This window comes from Gopherus flavomarginatus, chromosome 20, assembly GCF_025201925.1.
Source record: "Gopherus flavomarginatus isolate rGopFla2 chromosome 20, rGopFla2.mat.asm, whole genome shotgun sequence".
In the NCBI taxonomy this organism is placed as follows: domain Eukaryota; kingdom Metazoa; phylum Chordata; order Testudines; family Testudinidae; genus Gopherus; species Gopherus flavomarginatus.
This window is the reverse complement of record NC_066636.1, coordinates 18,241,873-18,263,022: the sequence shown is the minus strand read 5'-3', so window position 1 is coordinate 18,263,022 and position 21,150 is coordinate 18,241,873. Positions and strand designations below refer to the sequence as shown.

Here is a 21,150-nt window from a genome sequence, read left to right as displayed (position 1 = left end):
GTGTGGTTAACGCTGGCTTTGCCTTGAAGCCACATTTCTGCTCCCAGTGTTCTGGGGCTGTGCAAGGCCCTGCCTCAGCCTCAGCGCCAGTTAGAGCAGCCTCAAGGCTGCTCTATTTTATGCTCTACTCCCCATGAAAGCAGAGGCTGGGTGCAAGGCAAGTGCAGAGGCTAATCTCAGCTACAGAAAGGTCCCCTGCACAGGAGAGAGTCTTGGGGAGGGCAATTTCAGCCCCTTGTATGACCCACCAGAGCCCCTAGTGTAGCCAAGAATCAGGCCCCTTCTGTCTAGCACTATGCCCATCACCATGGCAACCTGTTCCTTTGGCAGATGCTTTTTAACTAGGGGGAACTAAAGTCCCTCCTTGGCTTTACGACTCACCCGCTGTCTGGGTTAGCACCAGCTCCTGCCAGCTTCAGCGCTCCCCTGTTCCAGAGCGCATCATTTACTGGGCAGCCCTCCTGGAGTCCTTGCGGAAGATATATGCTGGGGACCGACCTTCCAGCCTCAAGTGATCGTGCTAAGGCAGCTCCAGTGGTGAGAGAAGGGGGGCACTGCTTGGGCTCAAGGGTAGGTGACCTTTCTGCGCTAAACGAGGTTTCATGCTGAAACCAGGACAAAATGCAGAGCCTGACATCTGCGTCTCCGGGGCAGGGACAGGGCTGATGCTTGGGCTAGGAAATCCCAGGGGCCGGGCAGGCCTGCTGACCTATGAGCAACCCCTGAACGGGTGGCCTTTAAAACCACTTTGCTAGATCGCTGCAGCTCGCTCCTGCAGCCTGTGATTTTCCCATCCTCCCCCACAAGAGCAATTTCGTGCTGAAGCTGTTTTGTGGAGCTCCATTTTGTGGAGCTCGGAGGGGGTTATTCCTCCTCCCCCCCCCCCGAAGGAAGTTATGCTGACGTTACATCTCCTGGCTCAGGACAGCAGGTATAAAATGCAAAACTGCAGAAAAGCCAACCAGGAGCAGAACTAGACAGACAGCACCGAGCCGGCTCTGCCTGCTTCTGCACACTTAACATCAGAAAGCAAATTCATTCCGGAGACGCTTGCACGGGCACAGATATGAGATCGCTATATTTATTCCTCCTGTCGGTGTTCTGTTCAGCCCAAAAGATACCAAGACTGAAGTTTACCCTTAAAGGTGAGATAAGATCTGATGCTTCTGCTGGTGCCCTATTCCTGAGCCACTCGGTATGTTTCATTTCATATTGTTTTCGCTGTTTGCTTGACTTGGCTTGTGTGACGCAAGGGATAATTTCCTAGTGGCCTCCTGTGGATTTGACCATGGGAAATGAAAGGTGGGATTGTTTAATGGGGGGGAAAGGGGGAACGGCATGGTGGGTTTAGAGAGCAGCTTTTGAGGTTGGAAGGGGAGTTTTGTTGGGGGAATATTCTGCGTGAAGACCAGCCCACACATTGATTTGATTAAAGAGATGCAAGAAGGAAACTTTTATTTATTTTCTGGCTGCCAGTTGCAGACAACCTGCAATCTGGGCTGTGGGTCTGACAAGTGTTACAACTGCAGCCTGATCAGTGATTTCATTTGGAGTCACTTCCCATCCGATTCAAAAACTGACAGGCTCAGAGTTAACTCCTGGCTGTTTAAAGAGCCAGCTGGTGCCTCCCTTACTGAAAGGTGGCCTAGAGATGTTATAGACTAGACCCTGCACCCTCTGCAATGCAGATAAGGGCCCTCTGCTGCAGCATGATCCATGCCTCACTCTCCAAAATAGCCTGTACCAGGAGACCAATTCCTCAGCACAATCCAGCCTGAGCCTCCCTAATGAAAAAGCCCCTGCCTCTTGACCCGCATTCATTGTGACGTGCTGGTGGCTTGCCAGGGGAAGAAAAACAACATCTGTGTAATGCAGCCGCTGCAGTTTTCTGATGGCTTTGCAGTTTTCTGGAGTGGAGGAGTGTCTTTTATTCCCTTTGCCGCTCGACGCACAGAGAATGAAAAAGCCACATTGCACAAATCCTGGCCTGTTCCAGCTCTGCCCATTGCTCCGGTGGGAAATCAGAGCCTGTCTTTGCTTGGCAGCAAAAAAACACACAAGGTGTGCCTGGTGCAGGGCGTGGCTGAAAATGTTTGCCCTGAAAGAGGCACTGGGAGGGAAGGAAGATCCATTGCTTTGGTAGTGACATGTAAGTGGTAGGGCCGAGGAGGCTATGGAGGTAAAAGGGGGTTCATTACTGTACCCCTTGGGCTACCCTGAGGAGCAATCTCATAGTAGGAACACATTTTAGAGTAGTTGCCAGTGATGGGATCTAAGAATCAATTCCCCCCTCAGTTTCCTCCAAATCCTCCCATATAAGAGGAGGTGGGAGGCCGTCTGTCGGAATCAGAGGCAGGGCCCGCTCCCCTGAGCTCAGCGAGGGGGCAGAATCGGGCCCCTAGGTCTGCTCTCTCTCAGTGTCTGCAGCCCCCACCCACTGAGGGCGGAGGAGAATTTTTGCTGCTGGTGGGGGTGCTCTCCTTGCCAGAGCCAGAGATGATTTAACCCTCCGTAGCCTGATGCCCAGCCAACAGCCACTTCCCATCCCTGCTGTGGGTGCATCATGATGGCCCCCCTCTCCCTGATCCTTAGTACCAGGATCAGAAATTCCTAAATGCCTGCAGTACTGCACGCCCATCCTGTGATCACTACTCTAGTGAAAACACAATGGGGCTCCCTGCTGCATGATAAGCATGAGCCAAGGGCAGGCCAAGAGGGCGGGTCACTGCACAGGCAAGAGAGCCAGAATCCCAGGCTGGGGGCACGTACCAGCTCCAAGAACCAGCTGCATCTGGTCTGGCTTCTTGGCTAGCAGCAAGATGACCGCAGCAAGGAGCAGCCCATGGCTGCGTGCTGTCCCCGTGGGACAGGGACCAGCTTTCTGCATTGGCTTGTACAGCACCTGGCGCCATCCTGGCTACAGAGCAGGGTGTGTAGGCGCCTGGATCAGCTACCTTGGGCACGCAGCACTAGAGCTGTGTGCTTGTCCGCCAGTGCCCCCTACTGGAGCCCTGTGGACCTGTTTGTGCACGGTGCCTGGTTCCAGAGCAACCTTTCTCAACCTTTTTGGTACCAGGGGCCAGCTTGCTGCCTTCCTGAACTGTGACAGGGAAATCTCAGGGACCGACACCAGGTTTTTGAGAAATCCTGCTCTAGGCTATTGCCCTTCTGGGGCAGATTTGGCCTGCATAAGGCAGAGGTTTCCATGCTACCCATAGACAAGCTGAGGTCGAGGAGCAATGTGCACTGGGGTGCATTCATATGTGGATTAGGCCGGCCAGAGTTAGCTTTTCCCCTCTGCTCCTGTAGCAGGGACCGAGGGTGTCTCTTTAAGCCTTCACTAGGCAAGGGATGAGTTTGGCAGGTCTCAGTCCAGTCTCTTGTGTCCACACTACAAAGAAGCTGCCATCCAGTTTGGCACCGAGTGTCCGGAAAGAGAGCCCAAGCATCAGAATGGGCCCTGAAGAGTTGCCTCAGTGAGAGTCTGGTGACCATAAGAGAAGCTGTGCGGTCTAGCAAACTGTGCTGTGAGCTGGGTTCTCTTCCCAGCACTGCAGCTTGCCCACTGTGGGTGCCAAACTATGGCCCTGCTGTGTGCCTCGGTTTCCCCATCTGTAAGTGGGGTGGGAGGGGGCACTGATCGCAACATATTTGCCTTATTTAGAAAGGAAAGAAACCAGCTGGTTTGGCGGTGGGAAGGACGGGCAAGGGGTAGATTCTGGATTTTAGCCTTCAGCAAACTTCATCCCCCTCCTTTCCCGTTCTGGCCCCCTCTTCCGCCTCCAGACTCTCCTGTGCTGAGCTTTGAGAATGGGGAGAAGTCCACAGTCCTCTTCCATGATGCCGGATCTGAGCAGCTGTACGTTGGGGGCAGGGGAGCGCTGCGCATCTTGACATATAAGGAGTCGGAGGTCAACCAGACCCAGGTAAGAGGTGGGGTCTGTAGGGGTCTCTAGCTCCTCTCATTGGGTTTATCCTGGCCCCTTCCAATCCCCCACCCCTACCCCACCACCAGCCTGCAATGATGGTGTATGGTCAGCCAGCCTCAGCTGGAGGCCCCAGAGCTGACAAGCCAGCGAAGAGATCCGGCAGCTTCCAGAGAAGACCGACTCAGGCACAAAGAGACTCCCAAGCAAGGACAGGCTCCATCAGATCCTACGGGCGAGTTTCCTCTCCTTGGGCCATCAGCCTCTGCCAGCTCAGCCTGGGGAAGGCAGCTCCCAGCCGAGACCAGGCTGGGCTTTGAAAGGAGAGCCCCTTTGATCTCACTTGCTGGGCTCAGGGGCCACCTGCCGGCTGGCCAGGTACCCACGAGATGGCCACCTGCCATCCCACAGCAGGGCTTTCCTCTCTCGAGGCCACAGGGCAAGAGAGATCTAGGGCCATCTCCATTTGCAGCGGGTCCCCCTGGGAGCACAAGGGCCCCCGATAAACACGGGGTTAATTCCACATCCCCCCGCCCCTTGCATAGTCACTGGGGGAGGGGCTGGGCCACGAGGTCTGTGGGAAGATGGGGTACAGCCAGGGTCAGAGGCCTGGGGGACCCCTCCTGTGGCTGATCAGAAGCACCATCTCCTTGAGGGCTACCCCGCTGGGCCTTTCCACCTGTGGCCAGGGGTCGGGTGCAGATCAGGGTCTGATCAGCTTTGCTCCCCGTCTGCCTCCCAGGTTCCCCTGTTGGCCGACGAGAAGGCAGAGAAGAACTGCAGGAGCAAGCCTGGGGCAGTGCAGGTGAGAGGGGGCCCTGGCGAGGGATGGGCCTGAGCCATGAGCGACCGACACCCCCAGCCACATGTTGAGCCCCCCAGAGATGGCTAAGGGGGCTTAGAGACGCCCCCCACAGTGCTGAGCATGGAGGGACCCATTGCCTCTGCTCTGGGCAAGGCTGGTGGTCCCTTCACCGCGCCAGGGCTCAGCTCCAAGGAGCTGGGCAGTTGCTTTGAGCTTCCTTCACCGCCACAGTTTCTCCATTTCCTGAGAGTGTCCCGCTACCACAGCACAGACAGCATTGCAGCTGCTGCATGGCAGTGGTGGGGTCTAGTGGGTAGAGCAAAGGGGGGGCTGGGAGGCAGGACTCCTGGGTTCTGTTCCCAGCTGTGGGAGGGGAGTGGGGTCTAGTGGTGGGAGCAGAGGACAGGGAATCAGAACTCGTGGGTTCTATCCCAGCTGTGCCCCTGGCTCCGTCACCCATCGCCGATTTATCGTGGGTATATAACCACACACAGCGGACGTCTCAGATCTACCTGCTCAGTGAAAGGCTGCGGGCTGGGTCTGTTCCTGCCGTTAATGCCAGCTACTTGTAATGAGCACTAATAGCTGTGCTGGTTCGCCCACAGGCCGAGTGTGACAACTACATCCGGGTGATCCAGAGGCTAAACAGCAGCTCCATCATCGTCTGCGGCACCAACGCGGGTTCCCCCAAATGCTGGTTCCTGGTGAGCATGGGAGGCTGGGGCGAGGAAATGCATAGAGAATGGCCCACGAGCATAGGGGCACTAGGCACCCCACTCATAACTGAACTGGGACATTTCCATCCCCGGGTCTATAATATTGCCCTGTGACCCATCAAATCTGGGCTCAGTCTCCTATGGCGTCTTTTAAGGAAGTGGTTCCATTCCCAGCTCTGGGAGTGGAGTGGGGCTTAGGGGTTGAATCGGGGGGGTTGGATGCCAGGACTCCTGGGTTCTAGACTCCCGCGTCCCCTGCCCTGTCTCCATGGGCGTATCCCCCTGTGTGTAAGATGGGCACTGCCTACCGGGGAAACTAGACTCAGAGACGTGTCAGACTGCAAGGGGCCAGCTGGGCTGAGGTTTGTGAAGCGTCTTGGGTAAGATCTATAGAAACAATTAAACCTGTTGGCTTGGGTTTAACCCTCCCCCCAGAGCAATGACACAAGGCTGCAGCAGGACAAACGGGGCCAAGCCCTTGCCATCAGTGGGGAGAGCCTCGCCCCGGCATCACCGTCTCAGCCGGCTGCAGCCATTGCCGTGGGTAAGGGGATCTGCCTCTCTCCATCCCCTGATAGAATGTGAGGGGAGGGGAGCCACCTAGGGTCCCCCGGGGCCTCGCCTTGGGTGTGTTCTCTGCTTGGATCCCAAGTCCCAGAGCAGTGGTGTTGGAGAGGGAGGTGGCATTGGACCTGTGCAGTGGGCTTCCCCACTGCAGCCTGTGTTTGCCCAAGATGAGCCAGCCCCATGGGAAGGTCCAGTGGCGGTCCCAACAGGGGAGGTTGGGAGCAGGACTGGTGCCAATAAAGGAGATCCCTGATGGGCTTTGGAACTCTGCTGAGAGGTGATGGGGAGCCTGGACTCCTGGGTTCTGTTCCCAGCTCTGGGAGGGAATGTGGGCTAGTGGTTAGAGCAGGCAATTGGGAGCCCTCCTCTACCCCTGTCTCCCAGTGTGACCTGGGGCTGGCCATGAAGAACAAGCTTTGTTCTTTGTTGCCCATAGAGCAGGGTCCTCTGTTGTCTTGAAAGTGGATATTGGCATATTCCACAGGAGGCTGGTGGGGAGGGGGCTGGGGCTCCTCCCCCGCCCCGTGGAGGATACCCATCCTGTTTTGTCTTGGGTTAATATTGCAGAGGGCAGCCTGTACTCGGCATTGTCTCAGGACAGAAGCACCATCCAGAGGAGCTATGGCCCAAGGAAGCTGCTGAGAACAGAAGACAAATGGCTCGCCAGTAAGAGAGGCTTTTCCTATTGACCAGTCCCAGGGAGGGTCAGAGCAGCCAGGCTGGGCCCAACGCTTTCCCCAAAAATCCGTCACCTCCAGCAGCGGCCAGTCCTTGATGCTGCAGAGGAAGGCAGATTTCACCCCAAGGCAATGCACTGACCTTGCATGTGTCGAGGGTTGTGTGCCCCTCCAGCCCTCTGGAGTGATCATCTGGTTCCCTTTAGCATCAAACTCCGTTACCCCAGTCTCAGCTGAAACAGCTATGTGTTATATTGGCCATAGAACTGTCCAGCCCCAACAGCGTTTACCTCGCTGAAGCCCTGCATCAAGGAGTTCCACAGGTTGGCATTTCAGACCCTTCAGCTCTAGCAATCTACGCTGGAAAGATAATAGGAAGACATTTCAAAGACACATTTGCAAGCATGGCAGATGGCATCCATAAAAAGCTGGCATGTCAGGGATGGGCACACTGCCCCTCACTGCAGAGATGATGAAGTTTTTAAGGTCAGGCTTGATGAAACCCTGACTGGGATGATTTAATTGGGGATTGGTCCTGCTATGAGCAGGGGGTTGGACTAGATGACCTCCTGAGGTCCCTTCCAACCCTGATATTCTATGATTCTATGATACAGATTCTCTGCCAGTAGAAGCTCTGATTCCCAAACCAAAACATGGCCTAGGGGATAGAGCACTGGAGTGGGGAACAGGAGACCTAGATTCTGTTCCTGGTTCTGCTGCTGTTCCCTTCCTATGCCTCAGTTTCCCTATCTGTGAAATGGGGATAATGATACTGACTTCCTTTGGGGAGAGCTAGGGATGATCACTCTTATTCTATGAAACAGATGCAATCCAGTAGAGCCAACTCACACAACCGTCTTGCAAGCCTCACAGTAGTTAAATTCCTTCTTAAAGCCCCAGTTCATTGAGTTCTGTCATTGCAAGAGAATCTCAGCTTACTTTAAAATATAAATTATTTAGCTCTTCTGGTTGCAGAGAAAAGCTGGACAATGCCTCAGAATAACCAGAACCCCACATTTATTTTTTTTTCAACCTCATGATTTTAAAGCCAGTCTCATTGTTTTGAGGGGCCTGGGGTTGGCGACACGCATGACCCCCTCCATGCCCATATCTTGACTTGGCCAATCAACCAAGGAATTAGTGGTGGTGCTGGCACGCACGTGGCTCCAGCCAGGTTTCTTTATACACTTTGATCTCTTTTCTCATCCCATCCCCATTTCCTCCCGCAGAGGCAGAGTTTGTCACTGCCGCCTTGGTGCCGGGAAAGGAGTCCCACCTGGATGAAATCTACTTCTTCTACAACGAAGTCAACAAGACAGCGGGGCTGGATGAAGAGCCGGTCAAAACCCGGCTGGGCCGCGTGTGTAAGGTATGGAGACCTTGCGGGCTGAGAGCTGGCAGTGAAAGGCAAATGTCTCATCTTGATCTCTATTCTCATGCCTGGTCTGGGTGCGAGGGTGATGTCACGGTGTCAGCAGCAGGCCCTGGCAGCATGAGCTGGTGTAGCGGGAGCTAAAAGGACCAGTTTTGTGAGCCATGTGTGTGAGCCACATGTGTGTAGTTATAACAACTTTAGCTGCTGTTATAACGGGCAAGTCAACCTGGTGGAGGGTGGGGGGCGGGGGTTGTGGTGGAACGTCCGTGCTTTAGCCCTGAAGAGCTCTGGGATTTTTCATCCTCAACCCTGCTCAGGTGGATGAAGGCGGGAAGAGCCTCCTGGTCGATTTCTGGACCACGTTCCTCCAGGCCAGGCTGGTGTGCGGCAGCCCCACCCATCCCCAGCGCTTCAACCAGCTGCACGATGCCGTGGTTCTGGGTGAGGGGAGGAGGGGCCAAGGGATGCTGTACGGGATCTTCGCCAGCGCCTGGTGAGCGGGGGCCACGGCCGGAGCCAGGCAGGGCTGGGGCCATGCTGCAGGCTGGAGTCACACAGACTCCTTGCCCCACGGCTGGTGATGGGGGCAGAACATTGCCTAGGGGTGCAGGGAGGAGGCAAGGCCATGGGGGAAGGGGCTCTCGCCAACCCTGTTGTCCCTCTCCCATGGAGTATGTCTCATGAGACAGATAGGAATCACAGTGCCCCTTCGCCAGACTGAGAGAATAGCATAGGAGTAGTTTGATGTCTATATATGGGGGGTGGGGGCAGCTCCAGTCAGGCCAATGGGGCCAAGCGTAGGGGGGGAAATTCGATGCCTGCCCCAGACTTGCAGTTTGGGGGAACAATACCCACCCTTCCCCAGCCCATCCCCAAACTATGCCTGTGAAGAATAGGCCAGGAAGCCACCCAGCCTGGAACTGCTTTAGGGTGACCACATGTCCCAATTTTATAGGGACAGTCCCAATTTTGGGGTCTTTTTCTTATACAGTAACTCCTTATTTAACATTGTAGTTATGTTCCTGAAAAATGCAACTTTAAGTGAAACAATGTTAAGTGAATCCAATTTCCCCATAAGAATTAATGTAAATGAGGGGGTTAGGTTCCATGGAATTTTTTTCACCAAATACTATATTTTTTATCTATCTATCTAATCATCTATCTATCTACACACACACACACACACACACACACACACAGTATAAGTTTTAAACAAACAATTTAATACTGGTACACAGCGAAGATGATTGTGAAGCTTGGTTGAGGTGGAGGAGTCAGAGGGTGGGATATTTCCCAGGGAATGCCTTACTGCTAAATGATGAACTAGCAATTGGCTGAGCCCTCAAGGGTTAACTCTCATGGTTTACAAGGCAGCAGGAATGGAGTGAGGGGTGAGAGCATGGCAGACAGAGACAGAGACACACACTGTGTGTGTGAGACAGAGATGCGCATTTCCCCTTTAAGTACACTGCCTTGTTAATTAGATCAGCTGGCTGAGACCACAACTGCTGTTGCCAGCAAACTCCCTCTGTCCTGAGCCCTGTCATGTGCCCCTCCCTCTGCTCTATGGAAGATGGGGTAAGCGGGGTGCAGGAGCAGGGGGGATGTGGACACCCTGACATTAGCCGCCTCTCTTCCTCCCCTCCCCCCCGTACAGCAAGCAGGTGTCTCAGGGAGCAGATCCAAGGCAGAGGGCAGGAGCAGCACATGGCAGTGGGGGGAGGAACAGCTGCAATTGCTAGCCTGCTGGGCAGCTGCTGCACAGGGAACTTAGGGGAGTGGGGAGCTGATAGGGGGGCTGCCGGTCCACCCTGGTTCCAAGCCCCCACCAGCTAGCTCCAACCGGCTGCTCTTCCTGCAAGCAGTGGACAAAGCAGGTGGCTGCCAAACGATGTTAGAAGGGGGTGTGGCATAACTTTAAACGAGCATGTTCCCTAATTGATCAGCAACGTAACAACGAAACCACGTTAACCGGGATGACTTTAAGTGAGGAGTTACTGTATAGGCTCCTATTACCCCCCACCTCCTGTCCTGATTTTTCACACTTGCTGTCTGGTCACCCTAAGCTGCTTAGACAGGCAGGACATCCATTGGGCAAAGAGGTGGAAGACAATGACAAGGCGTCCGAGCTCGCTGGCCGGTCTCCTTCTCCACCCCCCACCCCGAGCAGGGAAAATAACTCGGCTCTGCCCCCGGTCCCCCCATTCGACACCAGCTCAGGTCTGCCGCGCCTGCCAGTCATTTCCGTTGGGTGGACCTCAGAGCTCAGGTCCCAGCACAAAGCACCCAGTGCCAGCGGTAACCGGCTCTGCCTTGCCAGCCGCCAAGGCCTGAATGGAGCATTTTCCCCCTGCAGGGGCACGACCGCCGTGTGCGCCTACTCCATGGACAAGGTGACCCGTGCCTTCCAAACCTCCAAGCTTAAGGGCTACACCAACGTCCTGCCAGCACACCGACCTGGCACGGTGAGGCCCGCGCGGGGCGGGGTTCGCGTCCCAAAACAGCTCCCCGGGAGTAACGAAGGGAGCCCCGTTTCTGACAGCGAACGGAGGTGCGGTGAGGACTCTGAGCTTCTGTGGCTTGCAGGGAATTACCAGAGAGCTGCCCGGGCCAGTCAGTAGCTGCAAAGGGCCCAATCTCAGTTACAGGGGTCTGCAAGTGGCCACGGGGTCATTTCGAAAGCTCAGCTTTGCCCTTCTGCTTTCTGGGAGCTGCATGAAGTTAGGCGGGAGGGGTCCACTGAGCACCCCTTTAAACGCTTGCAAATGAAATGCGTCCACAACCCAGAGCTCTTCCTCCTTTCCATGGGAATTTGTAAACAACAAATTATCTCCACAGGGCCAAGCTTCCTGTCCAACCCCACTCATCCCTCTGTCCACAGCCCCCCATCCCTCTAATTGAAAACCTGCCATCTCTTCCCCTCACCTCCTGCTGCCCTCAGCACCTCACAGCCGCTGTCTCCTCCATTCTGCCAGCTCCTTCTGCACTGGACCCCCAAGCACCAGATGCCTGGGCCCTGTCACATCTTTGGAGCAAATTGAACCTGTGGCAGGGAGAGGGTTAGTAGCTGCAATGCAGTACTCTGGAGGGAGGACTGGGAAGGGGATGGGACTGGCCCAAGGTCACCCAGCAGATCAGTGGCAAAGTTACGGAAGGAACCTGGTCCCCGTGAGTCCCACGTGGGTGCCTGAAGGGAGCAGGTGCACATGAATGGGGAAGCGTTTAGGGAGGATGGACGGGTTAGCACAGAGACCTTTGCAATCTCATGGACACAAGAGCTGGGCGAATAACATTTTTTGGTTCACTGGCAAGTCCGGAAAATTGGGGGAAGAATCATTTAGGGCAACCCAAAATTGAAATTAAAAAAAAAATTGGCAAATCAAAAAGTCAAAAATTTTCATTTTGGGGCGAACAAAGTTTCATGTAAATTTGGGGTTTTTGCTTCCTTTTTTAAAAGCGAAATTAAAGGGAATTTCAAAATAAAAAGTCGGTTTGAATCGAAACATTTTTTGAAAAAATTGTTAGGGTTTTTTTCAGCCCAGAAAAATTTGCTGAAACCAACACAAGTTCACAAAATGTTTCAATTGAGCCCATCCTGCTTTTTTTTTTTGTTAGGAAAAAGTGTTGTCCGAAAAATTTCACTCAGCTCCCATAGCAGCACTTAGGTCCAGATCCTCAAAGGTATTTTGGTGCCTAATTCGCTGTGACAGGGTCCCAGGGGAGCCACTGTGGTTACTTAATTAGGGCAAACAGCAAAGAATGGGTCAGACAGTCCCCAAAGCTGGTGATCATTCCAGTACTTAGATTCACCAAGCTAGCCTCAAAACAGCTTCTACAATACCTTCCTGGTTACCCAGAAGCCAAAACTCAGTTCCCTTAAAGCAACCCAGCCTTAGGCCTCCACCCAGGCACTCAAATCAAATATGATGAGGATACTGAACATCTTATTCACCATAGAAGAAAGTTCTACCAATCCCAAAGGATCGGATACATTACCTCTCAGGTTAATGAATATTTCAGATCTTACCCAAATACACGCTTACAGCCAATTCTTATTAACTAAACTAAAATGTATTTAAAAAGAGAGAGAATGGTTAAAAGATAAGTATACATCCAGATGTGAGTACAGTTCTGAGATCAGATTGACAGTAGAGATGGTGAGTTTTGTAGTTGCAAAGAGTTCTTTCAGAATTAGTCCATTGGACTATAACCTATGTTCATATTCAGGGTGGTCCAGATGTGACTGGAGATCTCCGTCTTATGACTCAAGTTTCCCCTGCATAAAGCATCATGCAGATCTGAGATGAAAGGATCAGGTCCCAAGAGCCTTTTATACAGGTTTCTAGCTGCCTCTTGACCATACAGTCCTGGGTGAACAATAGGCTTTTGATGTAACCTGCTGTTTCCTAAACATCACCAGTAATCAACTAACTGGATTTACATTAGATCATTTATCCATTAAGCAGTTCAACCCGGCTTTTCAGAAGTTAATATGCGGCTCCTTGTATAGGCACCGGGCTGGAGCTACAGGCACCAGTTTTCCAATGTTCCAGGGGGATGCTCAGTGCTCAACCCCTGGCTCTGCCACAGGCCCTGCCCCCACTCCCCCCTTCCAGCCCCCTCCCCTGAGCCTGCCGTGCCCTCACTCCTCCTCCTCCCCCCAGCCTCCTGCACTCCAGGTGATCAGGAGGTGTGGGGAGGGAGCAGGAGGCGCTGATCGGTGGGGCTGCTGGTGGGCGGGAGGTGTTGGGAGCGGGGGTGGGGAACTAATAGGGGGCTGCTGACATATTAGTGTGTCTCCTTGGCCAATGTACATTGGTAAATTCTGGGTCATTCTCAGGTTCAGGTTGGCCACCCCTGGTCTAAATCATAGAATCACAGAATATCAGGGATGGAAGGGACCTCAGGAGGTATCTAGTCCAACCCCCTGCTCAAAGCAGGACCAATTCCCAACTAAATCACCCCAGCCAGGGCTTTGTCAAGCCTGACCTTAAAAACCTCTAAGGAAGGAGATTCCACCACCTCCCTAGGTAACCCATTCCAGTGCTTCACCACCCTCCTAGGGAAATAGTGTTTCCTAATATCCAGCCTAGACCTCCCCCACTGCAACTTGAGACCATTACTCATAACATGTTAACATGACTCATAAATGTCAATATCTCTGAATCAGTAGCTATAATAATAGACAGGAACTGTCTGTTTACATGGCTGACATCTCAAAAGATATGTCAACACATACAATTAGAGTTACCTCTAGTTTTCTAACAAGCCAGGTTTGCATTTCAGAGTTCTAGCCTATCTAACATAGAATGGCCCTAATCACCATTTACAGACTCTTCTAACATGTCTCTAAAGGTTAAATCTGGGTCATTTAACCTGCAAGCTGCTTAACCCTTTCTGGCCATGTGTCACACTCGCATTGATTCTGGTAGGAGTTAGGAGCCTAACTCTCTTTGACCCTCTGCTGGATAACGCCCAGAATGAGCTCTGCATTGGGTGGCTCCTCGTAGACATCACTGGAGGAGCCTGAGGCGTCTGTGCATCACAAACATCACAGACGTCTGTGCAGAACTCGGCCTCCTTCTTCATTACCTCCCGTCCTTTTCTGTTCTTTCCATAGTGTGTCCCCTACAATTCCCCTAATGCCCCCTCCAAAGCCGTCCTCAGCATCATCAAAGATTACCCCGAGATTGAGACCGTCATCTACCCCGAGGGGCAGCGCCCCCTGTATGTGCTGCAGACTAATGACACCTACACCAAGGTGGTGGCTGACAGGGTCCTGGACGCCAGCAACACTTCTCGCACTGTCCTCTACCTTGGGACGGGTAGGTGTGGCGGGCGCTGGGAATGTGCCCTCTGGGACTCAGCCTTTGTGGAGCCATGTCTGGGTGCTTAGGTTTTGTCAGTGTGGGGACGCAAGGCCACACAGTAGAACCAAGAACAGCACCCAGGAATTCCCAGCCCTCCTGCTCTAACCACTAGACACCACTTCCCTCCCAGAGTCAGGACCCAGGAGTCTTGACTCCCAGCTGCCTGCTCTAAGCACTAGCCACCACTCCCCCAAGAAGTCAAGCAGCCTGGTCCATTGCTGAGCAGACACTGACCAAGGTGATTCCTCCCCCAGGAGAATCTCTTCTACCTGACGGCGCTGTGTGCTTGCCCTGTGAGGTGAAGTGTAGGCCAGGACACAGCTGGCTCAGGGCTTGGCTCACCTCCAGGTCGCCAGTTCGACTCTAGCGCTGGCTGGGGATAGCTTTGTGCCGTTCTGGTCTGACAGCTGCTTGCTGGTCCTTGTGATATGAGCTGGGGGGTGGGGAAACCCAGGTGTCCATATCACAAACCTGGGAGCACCACAGGCAGCACGTTGACCCCTTTCTGGGCAGCCCCAGCAGAGGCCAAGGGCTTGCCTGGGTCCCGGAGATGGCACTCCCCTCCAGTGGGTCCATCCAGGGCAGAGCTGAGGCATGGGGGAAGGTCCATGGAAGGCAACTAGCCCTGTCCCTGCTCAGACCCTGCCTGTCCTGGGCATGCAGAGAGGCCTCTGGCTGGCTGCAGGTGAAACCTGGCCAAGCTCCCATCACCTTCAAGGGTGCCGGGCTCCTTCCTCTGAGTTCCCCATGTCTCTGGCGGCTGCAGATAAAGGGAAGATCCACAAAGTCCTGCAGACTGGAGGGCAGACGGTCATCATCGCAGAGCTGAGCCCTTTCCGGAGAGACGCGCCCATCTCTGGGATGGCCCTGGATGCCTTCACAGTAAGCACCCTTCCCCCCCTCTCTCTTTGCTCTGTATTTAACACTGGCAGCTGTGGCATATTGCAAGCTGTCTCTCTAAATGCTACGGGGTTTTCTTGTCCTGCTGGCAGGCTGGGTCTAGCAGCAGTTAGTCTGCAGAAAGGCAGTCTCGAGTAAGGTGGGGTGGATTGTGCCTTGCTGTTTTAGGGAGCAGCCTGCTTTGTCTCTCACTGCTTTGGGGTTCTTATGTGTCAGGGTTCTGGAGTCTGAGCAGGAAGGTCGTGTTATGCTGCAACCTTCCAGCAAGAGTATTTGGTTTTGTCTAATGTCTCAGTGTGTATGCCGTGAACATAACACCTGTGTCTAAGACAGACACCCACCTCCACCCCCGACAAGTGCTTTTGCTTGTGAAGTCCATTACGGGCATAATCCTGCTGCCAGTGGAGATTTCAATGGGAATTTTTCCAGCGCTTCTGCTTGGAAAGGGATTGGCCCCAGTTTGCATCGTACCCATCAGTTCCAGAGCATGCGGCCCCCTTTCTTGCTTGTTTGTTAAATCTTTGACTAACCTGGCCCCTCCTTGGCAGGGGCACCTCTATGTAGCCACCGAGTTCGAGGTGACGCGCCTGCCACTGGCAGACTGCGGGCAGTACAAGGAGACCTGCTGGAAGTGTGTCCTCGCCAAGGACCCATACTGCGGATGGGATCCAGATGGCAAAAAATGCTCGGCCATCTCCGGAGAGTCAAATGACACTGCCAGGTGTGCTCGGGCTTAAAGGCGGAATGCTTTGCTCCCAATCTGCCATCCATTCAATGGTTTTGTCAAGTTGGGGAGAGAGGGAGGAAATGAAAGGAGCTGGTAGCTGTAAACATTCACACAGTAACATGAAGGCAGCATGGCCTATTGGTTAGAGCATCTGTCACACAGGGAGATCTCAGGATGCCTGGGTTCTATTCCCAGCTGTGGGAGGGAGACATGTTTACTAGTTAGAGCATGAGGCTGGGAGCTAGGACACCTGGGTTCTATTCCTAGCTATGCCACTGATTCGCTGTATAACCTTGGCCAAATCACTTCCCCGTGCCTCAGTTTGCCTATCTGTATAATTTCTTCCTGCTCACATTTTTGGAACACAACTTTAGGGCACCTCCTGTACTATGAGCATAGACAAAGGCTGCCCATAAACAGATTCACCTACCCCAACCACAGCTTTGACAAAGGGGGAACGCTGAGCTTTGCCAAGAGCCGGGAGGGTTACAGATCTGGGCTCTAGTGGAACATGCTGGGAGGAGAGGAGCAGGTTCCAAACTGAGGACCCTGCTCAGAGAAGGCTGGCTGGTTTATCCTGAGGGAGCTCCAGGTGAGGCTGATCTCAACTGTGATAGCAATCACAGGGGAAGAGGCTGCCTTTCGCAAACCATGTCATGCGTTCCCATCCTCGCACAGCACTCCGTTATGTCCACACTGCAGAAACTAGTATCGCAGCAGTGTAAAGCAGCAGGACTCCTCTCGCATAGCTCCACCGCCTCCCTGAACAACGTCAGCTATGCTGAAAGAAGCACTCTTCTGCCTGCATAGCTACACCGGGCGTCTGTTGTTCGCACAGCTCTGACACCAGGACATGTGGGTTTTTTCACACCCCTGACCAACAAAGCTATGCCGCCATATGTTTTCAGTATAGATTAGGCCTTAGATTCGTGGGCGAAAAGCATTTTGTATCGAGAACTGGCAGGAAAATTTGCATTGAAAAAGTTTTCTGTTTCGACAAAACAATATGTGTCTATTTTGGTTACATTTTCTTTAGGGTTAAAAAAAATGAAAACAAACCCATTTGGGGAACAATGAAATGTCCTATGTTGACTTTTTCAGAAGGAAAAGTTTGAGTTTTCATTTCAAAAAGACTTTTTTTGATTAGAAATGTATTTAAAAAAAAATAAAACGGGTTGAAATGTTTCAACTGACCAAAGGAAAAATGGTGGAATTTGGTTCTGTGAAAAAATTTGAAATTTTGGTTTTGACTATCCATTTTCAGACCAGCTGTAATGGATGTATTATTATGTGTAATAAAGAAATAAACCTGAATATGCTTGTTCAGGACTTCTAAACCTAGACTGGACAAAACCCTAGAGCAGTGTTTCTCAACCCGCAGCCTACTTGCTGCCTGTAGCCTAATCAGCACACAGCTGCAGCCGTATGACATCCTCAGGGCCATACAAGGTAGTATCTATATTGTATGGATGCAGCCCACATAACACAGAGAGAGCTGCATATGCGATTCACAATGGTAAACAGGTTGAGAACCTCTGCCCTGGAGACTGCCCTCTACTGCACAACCCTGCACTGGCAGGGGAATGACTTGGCTGTAGAGTTGGTCAGGAAATGGGATTTTTTTCCTATGGAAAACTTAGATTTTTTTTTTTGGCAAAAATTCAAATAATGAAAAATTCGGAAATGCTACCATGGTGCCTCATGGGAGTTGTAGTTCAGATGCCTCAAGCTCCCATTCTCCTACCTAGGCTGTGCTCCACAGCTGGGCTACAACTCCCATGATGCACCTTGGTCCTGCCTCTTGTGGAGGCAGTGCATCATGGGAGTTTTTTGCTGTGGTGCAGCATGATAGACTAGCTGGGGAGCTCAGTCTATACAGGAGAATGGGGACATGAAACAACCAACCTACATCTCCCATGAGGCACTGCACTGCAGCAATATATCCAAATTGAGCTATTTCAATGTTTCAACAAACAAATGAATTTTGCTAGCGAAAGCAGACCCTTTTTGTGAAAGGATAATAACTTCTATTTATATAGCCATCCATCCTGAAGGGTAAATAAGAAATGCAGCCACCTCTGGGCTACAGCAAGAGAACTAGAGCAGGGCCCAGCAGTGCTGCACAATAGGACCCAGAATGAAGGAGAATCCTGTATCTTAGCAGGAGGTCTGGCCAGACCCCCACAACTCACCTTATGCTCTTGTATGTAGCGCTAGCTCCTGATCTCTGTGTTGCAAGATGTTGGAGACACAGAGTGAGCCCCAGCATGGGGGCGGAGTGGGGAAGCTGGGGCTAAGCACTGGCCCTTGTTAAAATGACAGTTCCTTCTCCATCCTCTGGATGAGGATGCGACAGTCACGTGTCCTTTGCCACCCTCCTGAATGATTTCCTCTCTCTCTGCCTTTCCTTAACAGCAACTTCCTGCAGAGCCTGGACCCAGAGGCTGAGGATGTGTGTGAAGGTGCAGCAGGTAGGTGCCTCGGCCTTTGTGGAACCCTGGTTGCACACAAGTGTTGCTGCCTTGGCCGTGGAGACCCTTCCTGAAAAGCAGATGACAAAAGGCCCATCTGTCTGAGGGAATCTCACCGTTGCCCCCATGGGCATGGAAAAAACAAGCAGCGTCTCTCAGGACTGCGAGGCCTTTTCTAAGCTAGAGCCTCCAGTCTCCCACTGGAGGTGCAGCAATGGGATTTTCCTACTCTGCACCGAGCTTAGCTGGCAAGGCCATTCAAGTGCCAGGAATTTAGCATGCCCGCTCTCACTACCAGCAGGGCTCAGTGCTGGGGCAATGGAGGGACACGGCCCCAAAACACTAGTGCCTTAGCGAGACACTAATGTTACTCTTTCCCCACTGCTAAGCTGCGTGAGGACCCTATTGCTGGCAAAGTGCTTCCCCCATCCATTTGAATTGGTGCATTTCCAGCTTCAAAAGCTGAGACCAAGGTTCGGCAGGAAAATGGTTTAGTCGAGACCATGCCATAAATCCAGGGTTGTGCTAGCCATCAGGGGGAGAGAGTGTGCAGTAATGGTTCAAACACCCCAGTGTTACGGTGCGGAGTTGTAGAATGGTTGGAGCAGGGGGACCCGGGAGTCAAGTCTCCTAGGTTCTCTTCCCAGCCCTGGGCCAGGGGGCAGCATGGAATTTTCAGAATGGCTCTGGGCCAGATTTGCACGTGCCCATCACTCCCAACTGGGATTAGATTTTCCCAAAGAGTTCAGGTCCCCTTTGGGACATGTCTAGACTGCAATCCCAGGGTGTGAGTGACAGCAGCTTGAGTGGACATACCCAACCTAGCTTTAATTTAGCTAGCTCAGGTAACAAAGCAGTGAAGCCTGCGCCAGGGCTGCGCCGGTGGGAGGGCAAGTGGAGCAATTTGCCCCAGGCCCTGGGCCCCGCAGGAGCCCCCACGAGAATATAGTATTCTGTAGTATTGCAACTTTTTTTATGGAAGGGGCCCCCGAAGTTGCTTTGCCCCAGGCCCCCTGAATCCTCTGGGTGGTCCTGGCCTGCACTCCAGTGTGGGCTAGTCCTGTGAGCAGTTACCCAGAGGGCGGGCTTGTACAGCTTGTGCATGTGGCCTTGGTGTCCTCCTGGAGCCGAGAGCTAGAGTGAAGCTGGCTCAGGTATGTCCACACGATCTGGAATCACATCCCAGGACTGCAGTGTAGACATACCCAGAGGCGCCTAAATAAGGGCTGAATTTTCCAAAGTTCCCAGCAGCTGCCACTGCGACCCTCAGAGCCAGATTGTCAGCAGAGTGCAGCCCCCAGCCTGCACCCAATGTGCTGAGCACTGCTGCTAATTCATGCCCAGAAGAGGGAAACTGGGACTCCTGGGTTCTTCTGCCAAGGAATCCTGAGCAAAGTCCTTCAGCCAGAGCATTGGCTTCCCCTTCTTAAAAAAAAAAACCAAAAAAATGGCAACCAGCACACTAACCTCTGTGGTGCAGTGCTGGGAGACGCAAGCTCATGCACCGTGCACAGCACTTTGAGATCCTTGGATGGAGTTCTACCTAGAGCAGATCGCGGGCTTTTCGCTGTCGAGGCCCAGGGTGTCCATGTGCGCAGAGGCTAGGGCTGCATTTGGGTGGGATTTTGTGCCTCCAAACTATGGAGCTCTCATTCTTTCCCCTGTTCTGTCTCCTCTCCCTCCCGCACCTTTTCCTTTCTGATTGCTCTGCTCTCACCCCCGATCCCTCTGTTCAAAGAACAAGTAGCGCCGGAAGTCCTGAAAAAGGTGAGCGTGGACCCGACCAGCTACATTTACCTCCCGTGTCCTCTGCGCTCCCACCACGCTATCTACACCTGGGTCAAAGACGGCAGCAAGCAGTACCCCTGTGCCATGGACGGGCACTCCTGCACGCTGCGCTTTGGGGAGAACACCCCCATGGACCAGGGGCTGTTCAAATGCACAGCCATAGAGGACGGCTACCTAGAGGAGATTACTGCCTATAAACTCACGCTCAACGCTGCCTGCATCCCACCGCTCTCCGTGACAGTGGCCGCTGGCGCTTTATTCCTTGTTGTCACCATCCTCTTGCTTTAGACTCTGCCATCCAAGTGGAGATCTCATTCCACTGCCAATGATGTCTCTTTCTTTTTCTTCTTGTAACCCTCCCTCCTGAAGATTCTCCCTTTAAACCCCAAACAGAACACGCGACGCTATAGGAACAAAATTCCAGGGGGCTCCTCCGAACGCTCCAATTTGGGCGTCCCATCAGCAAACACAGCTGTTACGGCAGGGGTTTTGCTAGCCATCGATAACCCAGGAGCCTCCTTCCCAAAATGTACGGCACGACTAAACTTGGCAGAGCTGAGGAGGGGGATAGTTATAGTAGAGGCAAGGAGGGTAAATGGACTTATTTATTTTGTTGCTCAGTGGGTCGGTAGGCCTGCTGCCATGCCAATCCCAGTTTAGCATCCAGCTTGTCTGATGGGCACTGGTCCAGACTGGGAGTTTGCTTGTTCCAGGGCTGCTGGGCAATAGGATTTTGCTGGTTTCCATGACGTGGCTTCTTTAAGGAACAATTCTCCCCAGGTGCTGCTGGGGGAGAGATGATGCATGAGTGGATCTCTTCCAACTGCAGCTGCTAGGCGCTAAATCCTTTTAGCATCCACGCTGTTTAAAGGGAAAGCTCCTCCGATGAGCCCCAAGTCTGACCCGTTCAGAGTCATGCTCCAGGCTGTTCTCTCTGTGGTCTTTTGTGCACAGTTCCCCTGATTACCAGCCTGGCCTGTGTTTTCAAGGGAAGGGAGAGTGATCCTCCAGACGCCCACAATCTGAGCTTACGCTGGGGTAAATGCAGAGTCACTGCGTTGACTTGGCGCTTCCAGTGACGGTTCTGCCTTCAAGCAATTGTCTTCAGCTACCGTCTTGCTGTGGTTTCAATCGGCGCCATGCAGAGGCTGCTGGACAACAAACTGGTGGCCGTGGGAGGGATCTAAGGCCTTGTCTACACCACAAAGTTGCAGCGCTGGTGAGGGGGTTACAGCGCTGCAACTTAGGAGGTGTACACATCTGCAGGGCATTACCAGCGCTGCAACTCCCTGTTTGCAGCGCTGGCCATACACCCGGTCGAACCTCGG

At 53.0% G+C, this 21,150-nt stretch overlaps 1 protein-coding gene across 1 annotated transcript; it reads left to right on the top strand.

Annotated features, from left to right (window-relative positions):
- Window positions 1–388: 388 nt before the first annotated feature.
- On the top strand, window positions 389–21,006 carry LOC127038162 (semaphorin-7A-like). The gene is made up of 14 exons (XM_050930629.1): window positions 389–1,145; window positions 3,787–3,926; window positions 4,669–4,731; window positions 5,337–5,435; window positions 5,883–5,991; window positions 6,582–6,680; window positions 7,921–8,060; window positions 8,384–8,559; window positions 10,423–10,531; window positions 13,687–13,891; window positions 14,703–14,818; window positions 15,385–15,557; window positions 17,979–18,034; window positions 19,773–21,006. Exons 1-14 carry the CDS (start codon window positions 1,067–1,069, stop codon window positions 20,108–20,110), a joined length of 1,902 nt encoding a protein of 633 aa, XP_050786586.1. The 5' UTR covers window positions 389–1,066; the 3' UTR covers window positions 20,111–21,006.
- The last annotated feature ends 144 nt before the right edge of the window (window positions 21,007–21,150 follow it).

Excerpts from the sequence above, each read along its gene's own strand:
- LOC127038162 (XM_050930629.1), top strand. The coding sequence starts at position 1,067 with ATGAGATCGCTATATTTATTCCTCCTGTCGGTGTTCTGTTCAGCCCAA. Across the intron at positions 3,927-4,668 it reads CGGAGGTCAACCAGACCCAG|GTTCCCCTGTTGGCCGACGA; the intron begins GTAAGAGGTGGG and ends TCTGCCTCCCAG. Across the intron at positions 4,732-5,336 it reads GCAAGCCTGGGGCAGTGCAG|GCCGAGTGTGACAACTACAT; the intron begins GTGAGAGGGGGC and ends GTTCGCCCACAG.